At 41.3% G+C, this 16,949-nt stretch overlaps 2 protein-coding genes across 2 annotated transcripts in view; one reads left to right on the top strand and one right to left on the bottom strand.

Annotated features, from left to right (window-relative positions):
* The window catches only part of LOC124270139 (cyclin-dependent kinase 20-like), a 61,148-nt gene extending 59,562 nt beyond the window's left edge, over window positions 1-1,586 (bottom strand). The window contains 1 exon segment of the mRNA XM_046705162.1: window positions 1,491-1,586. The gene's annotated coding sequence lies outside the window, so the exon portion shown is untranslated.
* Window positions 1,587-3,246: 1,660 nt separating this feature from the next.
* Window positions 3,247-16,117, top strand: LOC124270137. Its single transcript, XM_046705159.1, has 12 exons — window positions 3,247-3,459; window positions 4,785-4,961; window positions 5,688-5,840; window positions 6,300-6,470; window positions 6,785-6,944; window positions 7,481-7,753; window positions 8,448-9,479; window positions 11,258-11,941; window positions 12,784-12,973; window positions 13,529-13,731; window positions 14,081-14,193; window positions 15,397-16,117. The coding sequence occupies exons 1-12, from the start codon at window positions 3,352-3,354 to the stop codon at window positions 15,616-15,618; spliced, it is 3,486 nt and encodes a 1,161-aa protein (XP_046561115.1). The 5' UTR covers window positions 3,247-3,351; the 3' UTR covers window positions 15,619-16,117.
* The last annotated feature ends 832 nt before the right edge of the window (window positions 16,118-16,949 follow it).

The raw sequence follows: 16,949 nt of genomic DNA, 5'->3' as shown, positions 1-16,949 counted from the left end.
TTTGACAATTCAGTTTCCTCTAAAAAGTCAATAATTAAACTATAATTGTTCTGGGCCAAACTGTACTTTATTACACTAAACATGGGGGTAGAGGAAACTATTTCTTAAATGGATAAAGGGTTCATTTGTTTGTAAGCATCACTTTCATCCCAGTCAGTTTCTCTAGATGCACTCACATCTTAATGCTTCAACTTGTGCATTGGTAGGGCTGTGCAATATTACCGGTAAACTGCTATATACCAGTACAGTATCTCACGATATGATTACCGCGATATGGTTCAGATTCTGCAATATATTGGGTCATACAGAGTTAGCTCCCTTTGAATTATGTGCCATTGATTTCCATAACAACGAAATGTGTTCTAAACGTGTTCTACACTTACATTTATGTTGGTTTCATGTAGCATTTTACAAGTGGAAGCATCTTTATAAGTGGCACCAAAAGTGCCAAGTAGTCTACCAAATGATTTTTAAGTTTTGTGGGTTTGAATGGTTTCATATGTGACGTTTTGGAGGAATTCAGTGGCCTCAAATGGACCAATCCTATAAGAAAAGCAAGATTTTTGGATGTCAACTTCTTGTTGTGAATTACACAACCTTTTCGGGGTGTATGCTTGCTCCTTCATCACGCACCCACTATGACGTCACTTGAAAACAGAACTGATCGTTAAGGTTGAGCGGTCCAATATCATTTGCAGCGGGCCCACAAATTTCTGATAATAGCGGGGCCGTTTCATGATAATTCCACGTGTTTTAGCTATAAAAACAGGTATTGACCTCATCACCAGTCTATAATTGTATAATATGTATTGCAATATCTCTTAAATTATTGCAATATATCGCAATATGAGAATCAGGGCAATATCCAAACCTAGTCATTGGTACTTCATCATGATGTTATCTCAATGTCATTAAGAAAGTGTAGTCATGGTGTATTAATAGCTTCTGGCTGTCACATATAGGTACACAAAGTATGTGACCCAGGCTAAAAGCTGTCAGCATATCACTCAGACTTCCATTTTGTTAAGAAGTAGTGAGTTAGGTAGCTGACTTTGTTCACTTGCAATTAGGGTTTCACCCTGACAGTGTGGGCATGAATCCTGGATGGGCCAAAAACCCACCCAGAGACCATATACCGGTGTATGGTCTCTGCCCCACCCCACAAAAAATTATTCGTAGCAGTTGATCTACATATATTGTACAAAAATATTTGTTATTGATCCATCTATGCTATTTTGCCGAAATTAATGACAGTTTCCCATGCTTGTAGATATGAATGCATGCTATTTGGTGTTACTTTTGCATGAGAATGTTTGACGAAGTTTGGTATGAAAACAAAATAATGTCAATTTTAATCATATACCATTATCTCCCTTGAAAAGCGCAGTGACACAGGTTATGTTTTCATTCGCATCATAAAATTTCAGGATAAAGACAACCAAATTGTCAAGCTAGACAATCAGAGACAATTAACAATCAGTCTGACTCACAAAAATCTTCTGATACGTGGTTATGTCAGCTTCACGCTAATCATTGTTTTCATTAGCAACATGATGCTCTGCTTCGACTTGTTGGATTTCCGGGAAAGAAAAGCAACGCTATCTGAGAGTAGCCTCCCTTGAATTGAATTTCTTACCGATTTTATAGCACTTCTACTAATATAGCACACAGGCACAATTTGTAATAAATGGGACAAGTTCTGCCTTACAACGCAAACACAACTAGGTGTATGGTATTTGAAATCCTTAGACTAAGATCAGGCGTTCACACCTTGCAACCAATTTGTGACTAAATCTTAAACGGCGAGACCACAACTCAAACAAATATATTTGCAGATGTATGTGATAAATTAAGCCTGTTTCAATGCAATATAAAAATCATATTTAACCGAAATATATCTAGTAAGACACGTCCACAGAAAATAGATAGAATAACAGCGAAATTTTGATATATTTACCAAATAAATACCTAACCCAAATAGCAATGTGAAATATTATCGATATAAATAGGGCGATAATATGGATTGAGGTATACCAGCGCAAGCTACCCAGTAACACAATACAGGAAACAGATATGGTGCTGAAAGCTATACATTTTTTTTAATCTTTCACAATTTTTTACCTGTCAGCTGAAACGATAAGAATGGTCACATATTATCGAGATGTACGCAATATCTACAGTCCGTTTGGCTCAAAAGCGGACCGATGAATTGCAATCTAACTCGAAACCTAATAAACATAACATACTCAATGAAACACTGATCATAATCAAAACATCATACCCACTCTGTGAGGTTTTTGCAGAATTTTTGTCCTAAAAATAAAAAAGTTGTTTAACAAAATAGCATTAAAATATTGACACAGTTCAGCGTTTGTTACGAGGGAGGAGTGCAGAGAAAGGGACAGCCAGGTGTTCGAGAAGCACGCTCACAGACAAAGTCATTTATTCATTAACCTGTGCTGTGCCGTCTCCATCCGTTCTCGAACACCTGGCTGTCCCTTTCTCTGCACTCCTCCCTCGTAACAAATAGTGAACTGTGTCAATATTTTAATGATAGATTGTTAAACAACTTTTTTATTTTTAGGACAAAAATTCTGCAAAAACCTCACAGAGTGGGTATGATGTTTTGATTATGATCAGCGTTTCATTGAGTATTTTATGTTTATTAGGTTTCGAGTTAGATTGCAATTCATCGGTCCGCTTTTGAGCCAAACGGACTGTATATTATATCAAAAAGAAGATTAGTAAGTAGTTTTGATTCTTTAAAAAGAAGATTATTGTCTCAGTTGTGGGGAAAGACACACCTCGGATTGAAAAATGAGAGTAGGTTTTATCAATAGTTATACGTAATAAATTAAACTCAAATATACCTGCATTATATATGAGAACCATCGGAGATTCAATATGTGCTTAGCGGCTCAATACGAGACTTTAAAGCGGTCGAATACGGGATTTTCGTGGCCCAATACGGATTTTACCGGGCCAATACGGCTTTTGTACGTGAACAAATACTTTATATTTTATTCACAAAGCGTAATACGACTGACCTTTGACCTTTAAAAACAATATGAAAACACCAATACCAAAATATATTATCATAATTTATTGGAAAAAGACACTGCTTCGTGCTAAGAAATTTCACGAAGAAGAAATGAACTGACTTCAGTAGTGTCCACGATGAATTCTGACGTCATCGCACATGGGAAACACGTCACAGTCTCGAGTGACGTCACAATCAGCTCCGAATACCTTTACCCTACATGGGTGGAGGAGTTTGTGAGTTTGCCTGAGCGGAAAACTTCAGGTAGTTGACAATGTTTCCCCCATGACCGCTAGTCATTCACCGAGAACATGAGGGCAGCATGCCCCACTCCTGTCTCAGTGATTGAGGAGGCCCCGCCCCCCCGGAGCGTGGGGACTTCCCGGACCCCAGTGTACGCCAGGACCAGAGTATCCAAGGTATGAAGTGACGCAGAGAAAGAAAAAAATGATTTACCGTAGTTATTTAAAAAAAATTCAATTACGCGAACTGGGCTGGAAATAAGTTTCAACACATACAGTAAAATTTCACTGTGTCTTTGCTTTGAATCCGAAACTGAAATGTATCGAAAACGGTATTTCGACTAATTCTTGGTGATTGATGGGTTCATTCGTTATCTAGAATGTCCTGGATCTATCTCCAACACTGAGTGAAGGTCACTGCCTAGATATTGCTGGAATATTGCTAAAGGCGGCGTAAAATCATACTGATTCACATTACTCCAATTGTTCTAAATATACATGACATAGCTCCTGCCACTATATGTTTTGGAACCATAACGGATACGTGAAATAACGACAGAGAGATGTGAATGGTCTGACAGAAACATGCTAATTCTCATTGTAAAATTAGCTAAAACACTATCTGGACCTATTTCTCAAAAGCTGTAGTTAGAATACTGTTTGTAGGGTGTTATAACCAAAACTCAATTTAGATTCTTGATTGGTCTTTCCCACATATAGATATATATCTAAACACGTTCAGCTGTTAAACAAAACCGTAAACATGTTTAAACCCCAAATGTGAACTTAACCGAATATACTGAATCACAACCCAGAAAAGTCTCGTTTTAGGCTAGTGAAAGTAATGGAGCCTGGGTCTTTCAATGTGATCCGAGAGCTGGCAATAATCCATTCATTAGAAAAACTTTATCTCTAAAAAATAAAGGCGACCAAATAATGCAAATATATCCCCCGAAAAGGTCATGGCCATTATTTCTATATATGCTCAGCTAAATATAATTGATACTCTATGCTGTACACACACTCACTTGTTCATATTGAAATTCTTCAAAGGCACAGAAACGTTGTGAAAAATATATAAAGAAGTTGTTATCCATAAGATTTTCCTTGTATTACTTGTTCATATCCCCACATGGGTACAATGTGTGAAGCCCATTTCTGGTGTCCCCCGCCGTGATATTGCTGGAATATTGCTAAAAGCGGCGTAAAACCATACTTACTCACTCACTTACTAACTTGTTCATATTGTTTAGATTCTAGTGAGAGTTTCATATTTTTGTGTATCCTTACATCTTTTGTACGTATATCAATGCTACTATTAGCTACTATTATGATTTCTACTGCTACTATTCAATACCCGGTAGCAACTACTACGTACACCACGATGACGACAACGTTTTCTACTGTTACCATTTAATACCATGTAACTAGAAATTAAGCATATACAATATATACATGTGTGGAGGTATACATATTCACATCCATCTAAACTTTTTCGGAAGGGATTCACGATTCGAAAGCCGAGTCTGTGTTACCCCGAGGGTCGGGAAACCCCCTTGAGCCCATCCACCAACCTCCAAGGCACCAGCGTCCTCCAGGGGAAGTTGCGCTCGCGCCCTCAGTGTCTCCGTCAGCAAAGTACTCCCCGGGCCCCCTTGCCAACAGTACGGCTGGAGGAGGTAAGTAAAAGTCTATTATAATAGATACATTTCACTTCAATAAGCATTTTTTTCCAGCGATTGGTATAGAGTGAATTCCAGGGCGGATACTGCATATTATAAGGGACATTACTCCATCTAGTGATCCTGAAATCGGTTTTGCGGGAATATAAAACAACAAAATCCTTTACTCCCTTTACTTTGGTTGATAAGTCATGAGACGTGGTCAGTCAAAGGTGGGGGTAGACATTATTAGTGGTGCAGAGCATATTTCGAATAAAACATCGTTTCTAATCGATGCATCTTTGAGAAGACTTGTTCGTTAAACATAAGCGTGAATTGCTCACGTAATAAGGCGCCGAATATCGTTTGTCAAATAAGTATCTTGCCGGAAGTGGTAAAGGAAAATGTCATCCAGCATGTCATTTATTCATGAGTCAATACGTATTATTAGTTATTTTCACAATAACAATAAATTATAACAAAACTTTTTATTTCTATCTGAGGGGCACACTTACCACTTCCCCACATATGTTTCAATAGAGGCTGTAAACTGTGCCTCTCGAAATATTTCAACTCTTTTTAAATACATCTTTAGAATTTTGAAAAATGTGAAGAGAACGTTGTATTCTGTCGATGTTTCTGTTTCGATAACGTGGCAATGTCTCACAGACCCTGTGCTCTCTTCTCCTACAATACACGCATTACTGGTTACACTATTAAAGATGGAATGATAACAAACTTTAGGTCCCGATGATTATATCCCGTGACAATTCGGAGTCCTGTGACTGGGGGTCAGTTACTGAAAGTGAATTTGAGGGAGATGACCCAATGCACTCCCTCAGCGTCACCGGCAGGAACCCCGCCACCAGCGACAGCAACGTCACCGACTGTCATAACGTGAGTAAAACACTTCTCATTGCGTGATCTTTGGTTAAAACAGCTGTCTGATAGCATTCGTTAAAAACCGGACTTTCAGGTTCGAACCTGGTATGTCCTGCAATCGTCATCATTGGTTTTCTTGCTTCACGGCATACTGTCACTATGCCGTCTAGAACCTGTGAAGATCCGGGTTAGAATTGGTCTTTAGTAATCCATTCCTGTCGAAAGAGGCGACTAACGGGATCGGGTGGTCAGGCTCGCTGAGTTGGTTGACACGTGTCATCGTATCCAAATGTAGATCGATGCTCATTATGTTGACAAATGGATTGTCTGGTCCATGCTCGATTATTTACAGACCGCCCCCATATAGCTGGAATATTGCTGACGTTAAACAACAAGCAAACAAACAAACCATCTAGACAGTTTCAGAGTTTTAGTTGTGTACTTCATCCGCCTTTATGACACTTTCCGTCGCAGGTCCGCCTTCCTGAATTGCACCTGCCCTCAAAGACTAGGTCCGCCGTGCAGCAGAGTCGCATCGGGAAATCATCCCGGCGCTACAGCCTTACACCCCTGCCAGTCAATCCCTTGAATGTGGGAGGTTTGGGCTTGCCCTTCCCTACCGAACCTCCCTGTACAAGTGGCAAGGTAGGGATTGTTAACTTTCCGAATATGTGACTGGTTTATGGAAAACTATAAGGGACGACAATTCGATATTTCAAGGATGGGGCAATACGGAGTTGGGGGAACAACGCACGTTCTTGTCACGATGAACGTTATATAATAGACCTGGGTCCCGACCCACTAAGCGAAATTCGTAAGCCTATGGTAAACTATAGAGTTACGACAAGTCGTAATTTTGCGAATGATTTGTGGATCGGGATCCAGGTGCATTATATACTTATGGACACGAATAAGGGAACACCTGAAAGTACAAGTGATCCGTTGGATCTGTTATTCAGGATTACAAGCCAGGGCGAGTAGTGCACACATCTTTCGACTGTTTCCGATGCGAGCACCGGATGTCGGTCCACGACAACCATCAGTGGCTGAAGTCGATACTTATCTCATCCCGACTCCGAAAGACAAGGAAGCTACCCAGTGATAACCGATACTCCAAAGGTAACATCTAGGATGAAGGACCAGACATTGTAACTACTCTCTACAGTCCACAAGAGCTGCAAATAAATATCGAGACCTGGCTACCTCGTTTAGAAAGTTTTATTTTCAGATAAATGTTCACGAACGTGTTACTGTATGTTTGTGGAACGAACCTGTATATTTGGGATTTTTGGAAGGTCTGTCCTACATTCGAATACAGTTCACGGCCAAATGTTAGCAATTATCTCATTGAACTTTAGCAGCAGAAATTATCGAAGCTCAATATTTCAACCCATATAATCTCTTTTCGTGGTCTTATGCAAGGATGCACATTAAATCCCCTCTTTTTTAACTCTTCATTGATAATAACTGATGTTCGGAGGCAAGGTGCTATTTCGTCAATTACTATATAATTAATTTCAGTTGTGTTTAATGTAATCGTAGTTCATGACGAGCGCAAAATATATCCTGCTGTGATTGTATCGAGTGTATTGAATTTGAGTTAATTTGTATCCTACAATGGATAGAGACCTTGACGTTGTCTTGTCGTTCACCAGGCGACCTTTCCTTGGCGTTGTTCCCACGGTATTGGAGCAATCAGTATCTGGAGCCCGAGCCGGATGTCCAGGTAAAGACACCAGACACCCGCCCCATGACACAGACACCCGACACCGTGTCCGGGCCATGGAGAGGCGACAACAGCAGGTGCATCTCAATCATCAACGGTCAGCTGACCAGGGAAGACCTGGAGGGTTTCTGCGGAAAGGGGTCGTGCCAATCTATGATGGATGGGAAGGATCAACCAACCCCTTTTAGGCCATATAAATCGGGTAAGGGAAATCAAGGAATTGTAGTAATTCACATAACCCCATATGACTACCCAATTATATTTGGTCAATTTCTCTTCACTAAATAATAAATCCCCAATCATTTGAAGTATATTTACATAATGGGGACAGCAAGTTATCTCCCCCCAAGGCTTTCCGGATGTTTTTTCATGAAAAAGGCTTATGACTGCGTAAATATATTGAATAATGATAATGATCGGACAGAAAATGATTGCCTAATCACTTAAATTATCATTACATTAGAGTCGTGAAAATTATTTTTTTCGAAAGGTGAATGCTTAAAGGCAAGAATTTGTATGGATGTCAACTATTATCATTATTCAAAATATTTAAACAAGCATACTCCTATAGAGTCTTTGAATGGCATTTAGAAGCGATACACATAAAGGCAATAATTTAATGGATGTCAACTTTTTTATTGTGATGGACACAACGTTTCGGAGTATATGCTTACTCCATTCACCTGATGAAGGAGTAAGAATATACATGTACTCCGAAACGTCGTGTCAGACAATGATTGCCTAATCACTTAAATTTTAATTCTATATTGGAGACATTAAAGTCGAGAAAAGTATTTTTTTCCATTTTCCATTTTTTTAATAAAAAGGAGTGTGCTTGTGTAAATATTTTGATTATTGGTAATAGTCAGACAGTAACACTTCCTACATGTTAACAGATACACACCTTGGAGCGAACGTCATGACGTACGGTGACGTGTGGTGTCACAGTGCTGATGTCAAGGACGACTTGATGTCAAGACAGAACAGCCGCGTGTCTGAGAATGGGGTCCGTGAAACCACATCTATGGCATCCCAATGCGACAAGACCTCCAGGCTGTCTGTGTACTCTAGAGAAGGACTATCCAGAGGAAGATCATCAGACTTTGAGACCACAATGAGGATACATTGTGAAACCCCAGAGGATGTCTATCTGGAGCTGCATGAGGAGGCTAATACTGATGAGGGGAATTATCAAGAGGAATCTGATGAGATGCACGCAGTTCGTGTGGATTATTCCTTAAAACCTACGCAGGAGAGTCACTGGAACCATAGCTTGTGTTGGGAGGAGATGCTTGGCCAGGAGGAGGATTACCCCGACCAGGATCAGAGATGCTTCAGTCTGGCCAGCAGAACGCCTTCTTGGTGCTTTAGTAGATCCTCTGTTGTCAGTGAGGGGTATCAAAAGTCATCCCCGTGCGACTTCTATGATGCTTCTGTTGCCGAATGCTTTGAACCATCTGGAAGTAACTGGAATGGTCTACCACTGAAACGAGGGACATTTAGCCAGATCGACTGTAACACGTCTGCAGTAGAAAGATGCCCGACTCTACAGGGGAGACGAAAGAAGTCACCACAAGGACAAAGGAATCTTTACGCAAGTCCCATTAACTCTCAATTAAATTTCGAGGAAGAAGGTTTTCTTCCTCATCACCATTGGCAGCATAGTGTCAGCGGGATGAAGAACACATTTGATGATGAACCGCCTGGAGCAGGTGCGAGGTATCTGGATAACAACCTGATGTTGGGATTATCAGATCTTCATCAAGAGCTACAGCCTGAGCTGTACAATGAAGAGGAAGAGGAGGAAGACGATGATGGGGAGGAGGAAGACGAGGACCATGATAAGATGTTGCAAAATCCTCATTCCCAGTTTCTCCTGAAAATGCGCCAAGAAATGGACAGCAGATATACTGAACAGCCATATCCCGGTATGTATATGTGCGTGTGTGTTCGTGTGCGTGTGTGTGACAGGGAGTTAGAGTGTTCGCTCGTCACGCCGAAGACGCGGGTTCGCGGGCATGATGTTAAGTCCATTTCTGGTGTCGGCTGCCGTGATATTGTTTGAATACTGCTAAAAGCTGCTTGAAACTATTCTCGCTGAAAGACAAAGTAACTGGCGTTTATTACGATCATAGTAAAATTATAGTAAAATGACAGACGAAATTGTTTGTTTTTCGGACCAATTGCTGTATATTTTGCGGTCACAAAACAAAATAAAACTAAAGTACTGTCGGAAATCGAAAAAAAATTGTTTTTAGGCTGTTACTCTGTATCCCTGAAATTGAAAAATTTACAATAGGATATAGCAAAATAACCCACATCGGCCTAACTGGGTATTCAGTGGAATGGGTAATAGTATATCCAGAAAAGCATGTTTACTCGTAAAATCGGGCAAAACTTACGAATAGCTGATCAAAACAATAGATCAGACTATAGATGGCAATTAGGTCGCTCAGTCAGGTATGACGACGGACCGTCGACTCAACTGGCATGAAATGCACGTACTGCCTACATGCACAAGGGGTCATCTCAAAGATATTTAATGCTTTTTCATGTGTGTTGAATATATCTCATCTATTGATCATAACGTTTATGTTGAGATACGTAAAAGGGTATGATACCCTTGGGAAAGCTTAAATCAGTCATCGTATTAAATGTCTCAAAATATAAAGGTGGCATGACCACCCGAAGATCGACAGGACTGGATATTATTTGTAAATTGTTATGACATGCTGTTTGCTTCCCAATTTAATTCCCCTAAAGGATTATCGTATCTCAGCTTATATCTCTATCCCCAGCCCGACCCCAACCACCGTCTGCGACACCTGTCATGGTTTTGCTTTTGAGACGACCCCTCCTACCTGTTTTTTTTACAGTGATAGTGAGACTCCATGGCAGCTAAATCCTTCATAGTTTCAGTTTTAAAGTTATTATTTTTTACGTCAGCTATCGTTTATAATGAAGCTAAGTTTAGTTTCAAAGTAGACATTTAAAAATTGTCCTTTGTAATATAATATCATTGCACACTAATTTGCATAAAGCCATGGCCTGTTCCAAATAAGTCGCCTTGGACTTAGGAAATCACCGCATCTCTCATTTATGCACTAATCTCTCCTCAGTAAAGTCCTTTTTCTACGTTTCCTACCTCCCTACCACTGAGACTGTAGTTAGGCCGAACTTAGTTTAACAGACATTTCACACTTACACATATTAACTACATAAATTGTAGATATCAATGCGAAAAAACAATTTTTTTCTATTTCCGACAGTACTTTAGTGGTCCATTTGAGTTCGATATAACCGTATGTTTACTGTAGCTGTTGAAACAAGATTGTAATTGTCATACCTACCAATGATAATACATTCATACAGTGGCTTCATCCATGACATACAAAGTCTGCTCATACATCACCTGTAAATAGAAGACGAAAAGTAGTTCTGAAGAAACATCCGAAATATACAGCATACTCAGCTGTTCGAAACGAGCAAAGTGTCGGTGTTCCTATGAAATCCTGATACATTAGTTGAATTTCCCAGTCCTGGGCATAGATTTTCGAAGCTCTCTTAGCGCTAAGATAGTCGTAAGTTAATGTTAATGTATGGCACTTACGACTATCTCAGCGCTAAGAGAGCTTCGAAAATCTAGACCCAGGTTGTCAATATTGATGTAAAAATGTATTCCAAAGCTGTCATGTCTATGCTTCAGAACTCCCGAAGCCTTTGGGTAAATACTTCTGCTATGCACCTATCGTGGACAAGCGTTACAACAGATGGAAGAGGCGGAAACCAAAGAAACGGAAAAGAGTTGCTGTGAAAGTCCACACCTACGATAGCAAGACGTCCACTAGCACCTCAAACGAGAGCACGGCGGTTCCAGAGGAAGAGACGAATGGCAGAGAGTTGAAGAAAGGAAAGCACTACAGAAGGGATGGGGCTAGGTTCCGGGAGAGAAAAGCTGCACAGAAATCCACAGATGACACCCACCCTCAGGAAGTATTGGACACAAAAGTCCAGATTCGGGTTGATCCTGTTGTTGACCAGTCCGACTCGACGTCAGCAGATGAGACCCAATTTCCGGACAGTACGGAAGCATGTTCCGATTCCAGCAAGAGCAGCTTGACCTCTCGGTCCAGTGGATCCCATGGACTAGAGCCCCGTTTAAGGGAGAGTTTCATCATCCCCACACCCGTAACCTTTTTGGACATGGACGACATGAGTCCGTCTCCCACCAAGGAACCTAGTAGTCCAGAGATGGAATACAGACGCCCGGAACCTATCATCGAGCAGGCCAGGGCACGAAGCAGGGTAGCGTCCATCCCGTCCAAAAACTACCCTCGCACACAGAAGAGTCTGCTGTCCCTCAGTCTCAGAGGACCGACTTTGGAAAAAGGTATAAGAATTACGTTAGCTTAGGAATGTTCTACTGTATTTATCTTTGTTATCTTTGTCTGAAATGAGCTCTGGTGTAGCTGTTACTGCCCCATCGGTTACGTGCCACTGCATATACGATTCCCCGCGTTTGCAGCAACCTATCTAAGGCAACTTAATCCATGAAGATCCAGGTTAGAATTGGTCTTCAGCAACCCATGCATGCCATAAAAGGCGACTAATGGGATCGGGTGGTCAGGCTCGCTGACTTAGCTGACACATGTCATCGGTTCCCTATTGCGTAGATAGATTCTCATTGTATAAATCACTGGCTTGTGTGGTCCAGACTTGATTATTTACAGACCGCCGTTATATAGCTTGATGTGGTGTCGTACCCCGATGGTTTGATCGTTGCTCATGATATCAATCACTGGGTTGTTTTGTCCAGACAGAGCCGTGACATGGCTGGGATGTTGCTTAGTGCACAACGGGTTGATACTTTAGTCTCAACTATTAATTTCGTATTATATGTAAATTGGACAGCAGTAAAGAAACACAAAGAGTGACATAATCGTATATTCGATTCCTGGTTTTATACTTTTGAAACTGTATCATGGCACAAACAACATGACTGGACTTCCTATTAAGTATCCATTTAGGGAATGGAACCCGGGCATTTGGGCTCGAGCAGCCAACGCTTTAACCCCTGGGCTACCTCCTCCCCCAATTTAAACACATTTATTTCTGATTACAAAAGTCACTCAGCGTTGGACAAATGTCCCGTTTAAAATGGCAACAGGCTACTTCTTATCTGTGAAGAACATACGTTGTTTGCCCCCCTGATTAACATCAGCTTGTTTCCAGAGATGAGCAAGATGGATCCCATGCAGGCTCTGCCTCGCGCAGGAGGTCGACTCCCCCTCCTGAAGACCCAGAGGGAGGAATTGGCCCGCAGCGCGGACAGGATGTCACATATCCCCAGTAACACATCCTGTCTCAGCAAGATGCAGCGGCGGCTTGGCTGGATAAAGAGGGGCATACTACAGCAGAACAGGTACTTCCGGTTTCATTGAGACGCCTGAACCTGCTCAGATGTTTTCTTGAGGCCCATCATAAATAATTAGTGTTTCAGGAGCAGCTGCTTGGAATTTTTCGTGAATGAAAAAAAATCGTTTTTACTGAAAAATTAACATTGCAATGTAAATGTCACGAGAGTGAGACTGTCGATAAATAGGAGTCCAGTATCACGGCAACCTGTGAAAAAAGAGTCCTCGACAAATGATATCCTCAGCATCCATTCTGGCTGTCGTCCCTTAGGACAAGCATAGCGGACAGTCCAATTTCAAAGTGCTCAGCTATCTTAGCGCTTCAACCACCGCGAGCCTATATCTAAGTAAACGAAAAAAGTGTCAAGTGAGTGAGGGTGTTAAGATGGGTCTAGATATGCCGCATGTTGCAATTATATATCCTCGACAAGTAAATCCTTGGTTGGTAACTTAAGCATGTAGCACTGTGAGACTCGTTCCATTTCAGGGGTTCTTACTTAAAGCATGATATACTTGTGAACTATTACATATTTTTCACTCACTCACTCATCTTCCTTTCCCAGCAACAAGGATCTGAAACTGTCGGCCGAGAAGTATGTGTTGTCCTCACCCAGACAGAGTCCGGTCTCCCGTCCACAGGTTACCAAGAGCAAGCTCAAGTCAGCTATCCCTAGGCATACCAAAGCTTCCTGTGTGGAGAAGTTCTGTACGGTCGTCCAAGGTCAGAAGAAACTTGGATCCGCGCAAAAGAAGCCTGCGGATAGATGTACGTTTTGGAATAGTTGCTTCTAGATTCAGTTATCTTGTCATCCGTTCGTGATTTAAAACAGTGGAATCTGTCAAATCCAGACTCTTTGGAAACCGGTTTTCTCCATAATCCGGACTACTCTCGACGATATGAGGCAATCATCATGTTTTGTATACATTTTTACGATGTTGGGAATGCATTTTTAACTGTTAACAATATCTCATGTGGAAGTTTTTCAAATCTATACAGATATACCATATCGGGGTTAAATACTAATTATAACAAAATGAACCTTCCAAATTGTACCTGAAATAATTCAGACCATGTGCTCCACCTCATCCCTGATGATGATTGTGTGGTATTACAGATTCGTCAGGTCAAGTGACAGATAGGGAGAACGACACAGAGGAGAACCCAACCTTCACCCTAAAGGACCTTCTCGCAACACTGCCAGACAGTGAATCTGACCTCCAGAGAACAGTAAGTGTTGTGAATCTGTTGGCTTGGACACGTGTTTGGACCTTTGTGTCTGGGACCAGCTTGTATGACCTTCTAGGCTGCCTTGAAGTCTAATTACGTTTTGTTTGTTGGACGATGCTGTTTGTTGCTTTGATGTAACGCAACAATATTCTTGTTATATGTGACGGTCTGTAAATATAAAATCAAGTCTGGATCAGACAAATCCAGTGATCAACATCATGAGCATCGATCTGCGTATTTGGCATACGATGACATGCGTCAACCAAGTCAGTGAGCCTGACCACCCGATCCCGTTAGTCGCCTTTAACGACAATCACGGGTTGCCGAAGACCAATTCTAACCTGGATCTTCACGGTCGTTTGTCGATGCACAATTCAGGGGTTCTGTAAATAATCGAGTCTGTCAATCCGCTTTTACTGAGCCAGTAACTGAGGCTGTTGACCACATCCATTTAGGCGCTCTTTACAACCAGCAAATGTTGCTTGGGACCTGTGATTATATTCCCATGGGTTCCCTGTTGTCTATGGTACCGCAATGCGTAATGCGGTAAAGGTCGCTGAGTCGCCCCGCATAAAGCAGCAACATAATAATGTGCGTTCACTAGGAGTGAGTGAGTGAGAGATTGAGTTTTATTTTAGCAATAGTCGGGCAATATCACGATGGGGGACACCAGAAATAGGCTTCACACATTGTGCCCATGTGGGGATTCGAACCAGGGTCTTCAAAGTGACGAGTATAAGAGTGAGTGAGTAAGTTTAGTTTTACGCCGCATTCAGCAATATTCCAGCTATATGGCGGCGGTCTGTAAATAATCAAGTCTGGACCAGACAATCCAGTGATCAACAGCATGAGCATCGATCTGCGCAATGGGGATACGATGACATGTGTCCACCAAGCCAGCGAGGTTGAAGGCACATTCTAACCCGGACCGTCACGGGTTGACGAGTAGACGCTTTATTGGCTACCCTACCGCCCTGCATTTACGGGGGGAATTGGAACCTGGGGCATTATGCATTATACATGGGATGATGATGATGATGATGATGATGATGATGACGGTGATGATGATGATGATTGTTGTACTGCTGAACAATATCCAACCATAATGCTAACCAAGAGCAGAGCCATCTCTCTCAAAATGGTATCATTGTTTTGAAACATCACACAATAGTAAAAAAGCCGTTTTCCTTTATATTTCTTCAGCATCGGAAGACGTCACCGTCTCACCGAACACATCGAATGACCAACTTCTTCACCAGCAACTTCGTCACTGGGAGTTTTCTGCACAAGCGGAAGCTCAACCGCCCCCAGGTTGATCGTAGCATCTCGACGCTGTCCTTCACCCCGGCCTTCACCTTCTCTGTCTACACGTTGCCGCACTCCTACAGGTCACGCAACAACCACATGGGCGGGGCTACAACCTAGCTTTGCCAGTGGGTGTAGGATTGGTGCTGTTTTAGGGTGGAATTTCAATGTCGTGATTGTATTTTTAGGTCTGTTTTAAACATATTTATCTATGTCCAGAAACTGTAATCTAATTGAATTTATTGGGTATCATTTAATTTTTTTTATAGTTTTGATGGGTGTGTAAGTAGAATTTAATATATATATTTTAGATGTGTGTATGTTCAAACATGTGCATCAGAGAACTGGGGGATAGGTTGGTAAAGATTTGATAACTGCGATGTCTATGAAATATTTGTAAGATGCAAGATGTGACCATGGAAGAATGAAGAATATGGAAATGAAATAATTAGTTGTTTAATCATAAAGTAATAAATGTATTATTGTATCTTGACATACTTTTAGGGTACAAAGTTAATATTCCTGGGTGTGAAAATGCATTAATACTGTCTGACATATTTGTATGCTGGATTCCTAGTTAGAACTTGCCACCGGGCTCTGTAGGCACACTAGGTAGAAGTTGGAACTGTTGTATATAATACAACACGGATAACATGGCACAAAATGCATCTAAATAAATTAACAAAACATGTATGTGTCAGTTTGTCTTTGATATAAACAACACTTTCCAGAACAGAGACAGTCTTTGTAGTCTGTCTCATGGTACCTGAAGCATATTTTTAACCCAGCCTTTATTGGAATGTGAGAGCCCAGCCTTTATTGGAACGTGAGAGATGAAGAAAGAATTTTCCCAGGTTCATACTATACTATGACTCATGGACTGTTTGTTATTATCAGAACTATATGTTTCCTGAGACTAACTATTAGTCCACAGCCTGGGAGGTGTGATCGTGTGTCTGTGAGTTTGTGTGTGTGTGTGTGTGTGTGTGTGTGTGTGTGTGTGTGTGCGTGCGTGCGTGTATGTGTGGTTGTTTGCCTATATTTTATATATGGCGAGGGTCTGTAAATAATCGAGTCTGAACCACACAATCCAGTGATTAACACCATGTATGCCACTTGGACATGTGTGCCACGTTTAGCAATTATATTCCAGCAATATCATGGGACACCAGAAATGGGCTTCACACGACCAGGCTATCTCATCGCCACACATTGTGCCCATGTGGGGAATCAAACCCAGGTCTGGTCAGATGCTCTATCTGCTACACCACAGACAGTTGGTATAATATAACACAGTAATCTGCAGTTATAACTCAAAGGGACCACTAAATTTAGTTTGATGAAAAGTTTTTTACAGACAGGATACAGCAAGTGGTCAGGACAAAAAATATACTACCCATCGAAAGTTTAGACTCACTAGTGTAAATGTAGCCACCTACCTCAGTCAACTG

Source organism: Haliotis rubra, unplaced genomic scaffold, assembly GCF_003918875.1.
Source record: "Haliotis rubra isolate DU_JTF1 unplaced genomic scaffold, ASM391887v1 Scf15, whole genome shotgun sequence".
Lineage (NCBI taxonomy): Eukaryota > Metazoa > Mollusca > Gastropoda > Lepetellida > Haliotidae > Haliotis > Haliotis rubra.
This window is presented reverse-complemented; position numbering and strand designations above follow the sequence as displayed.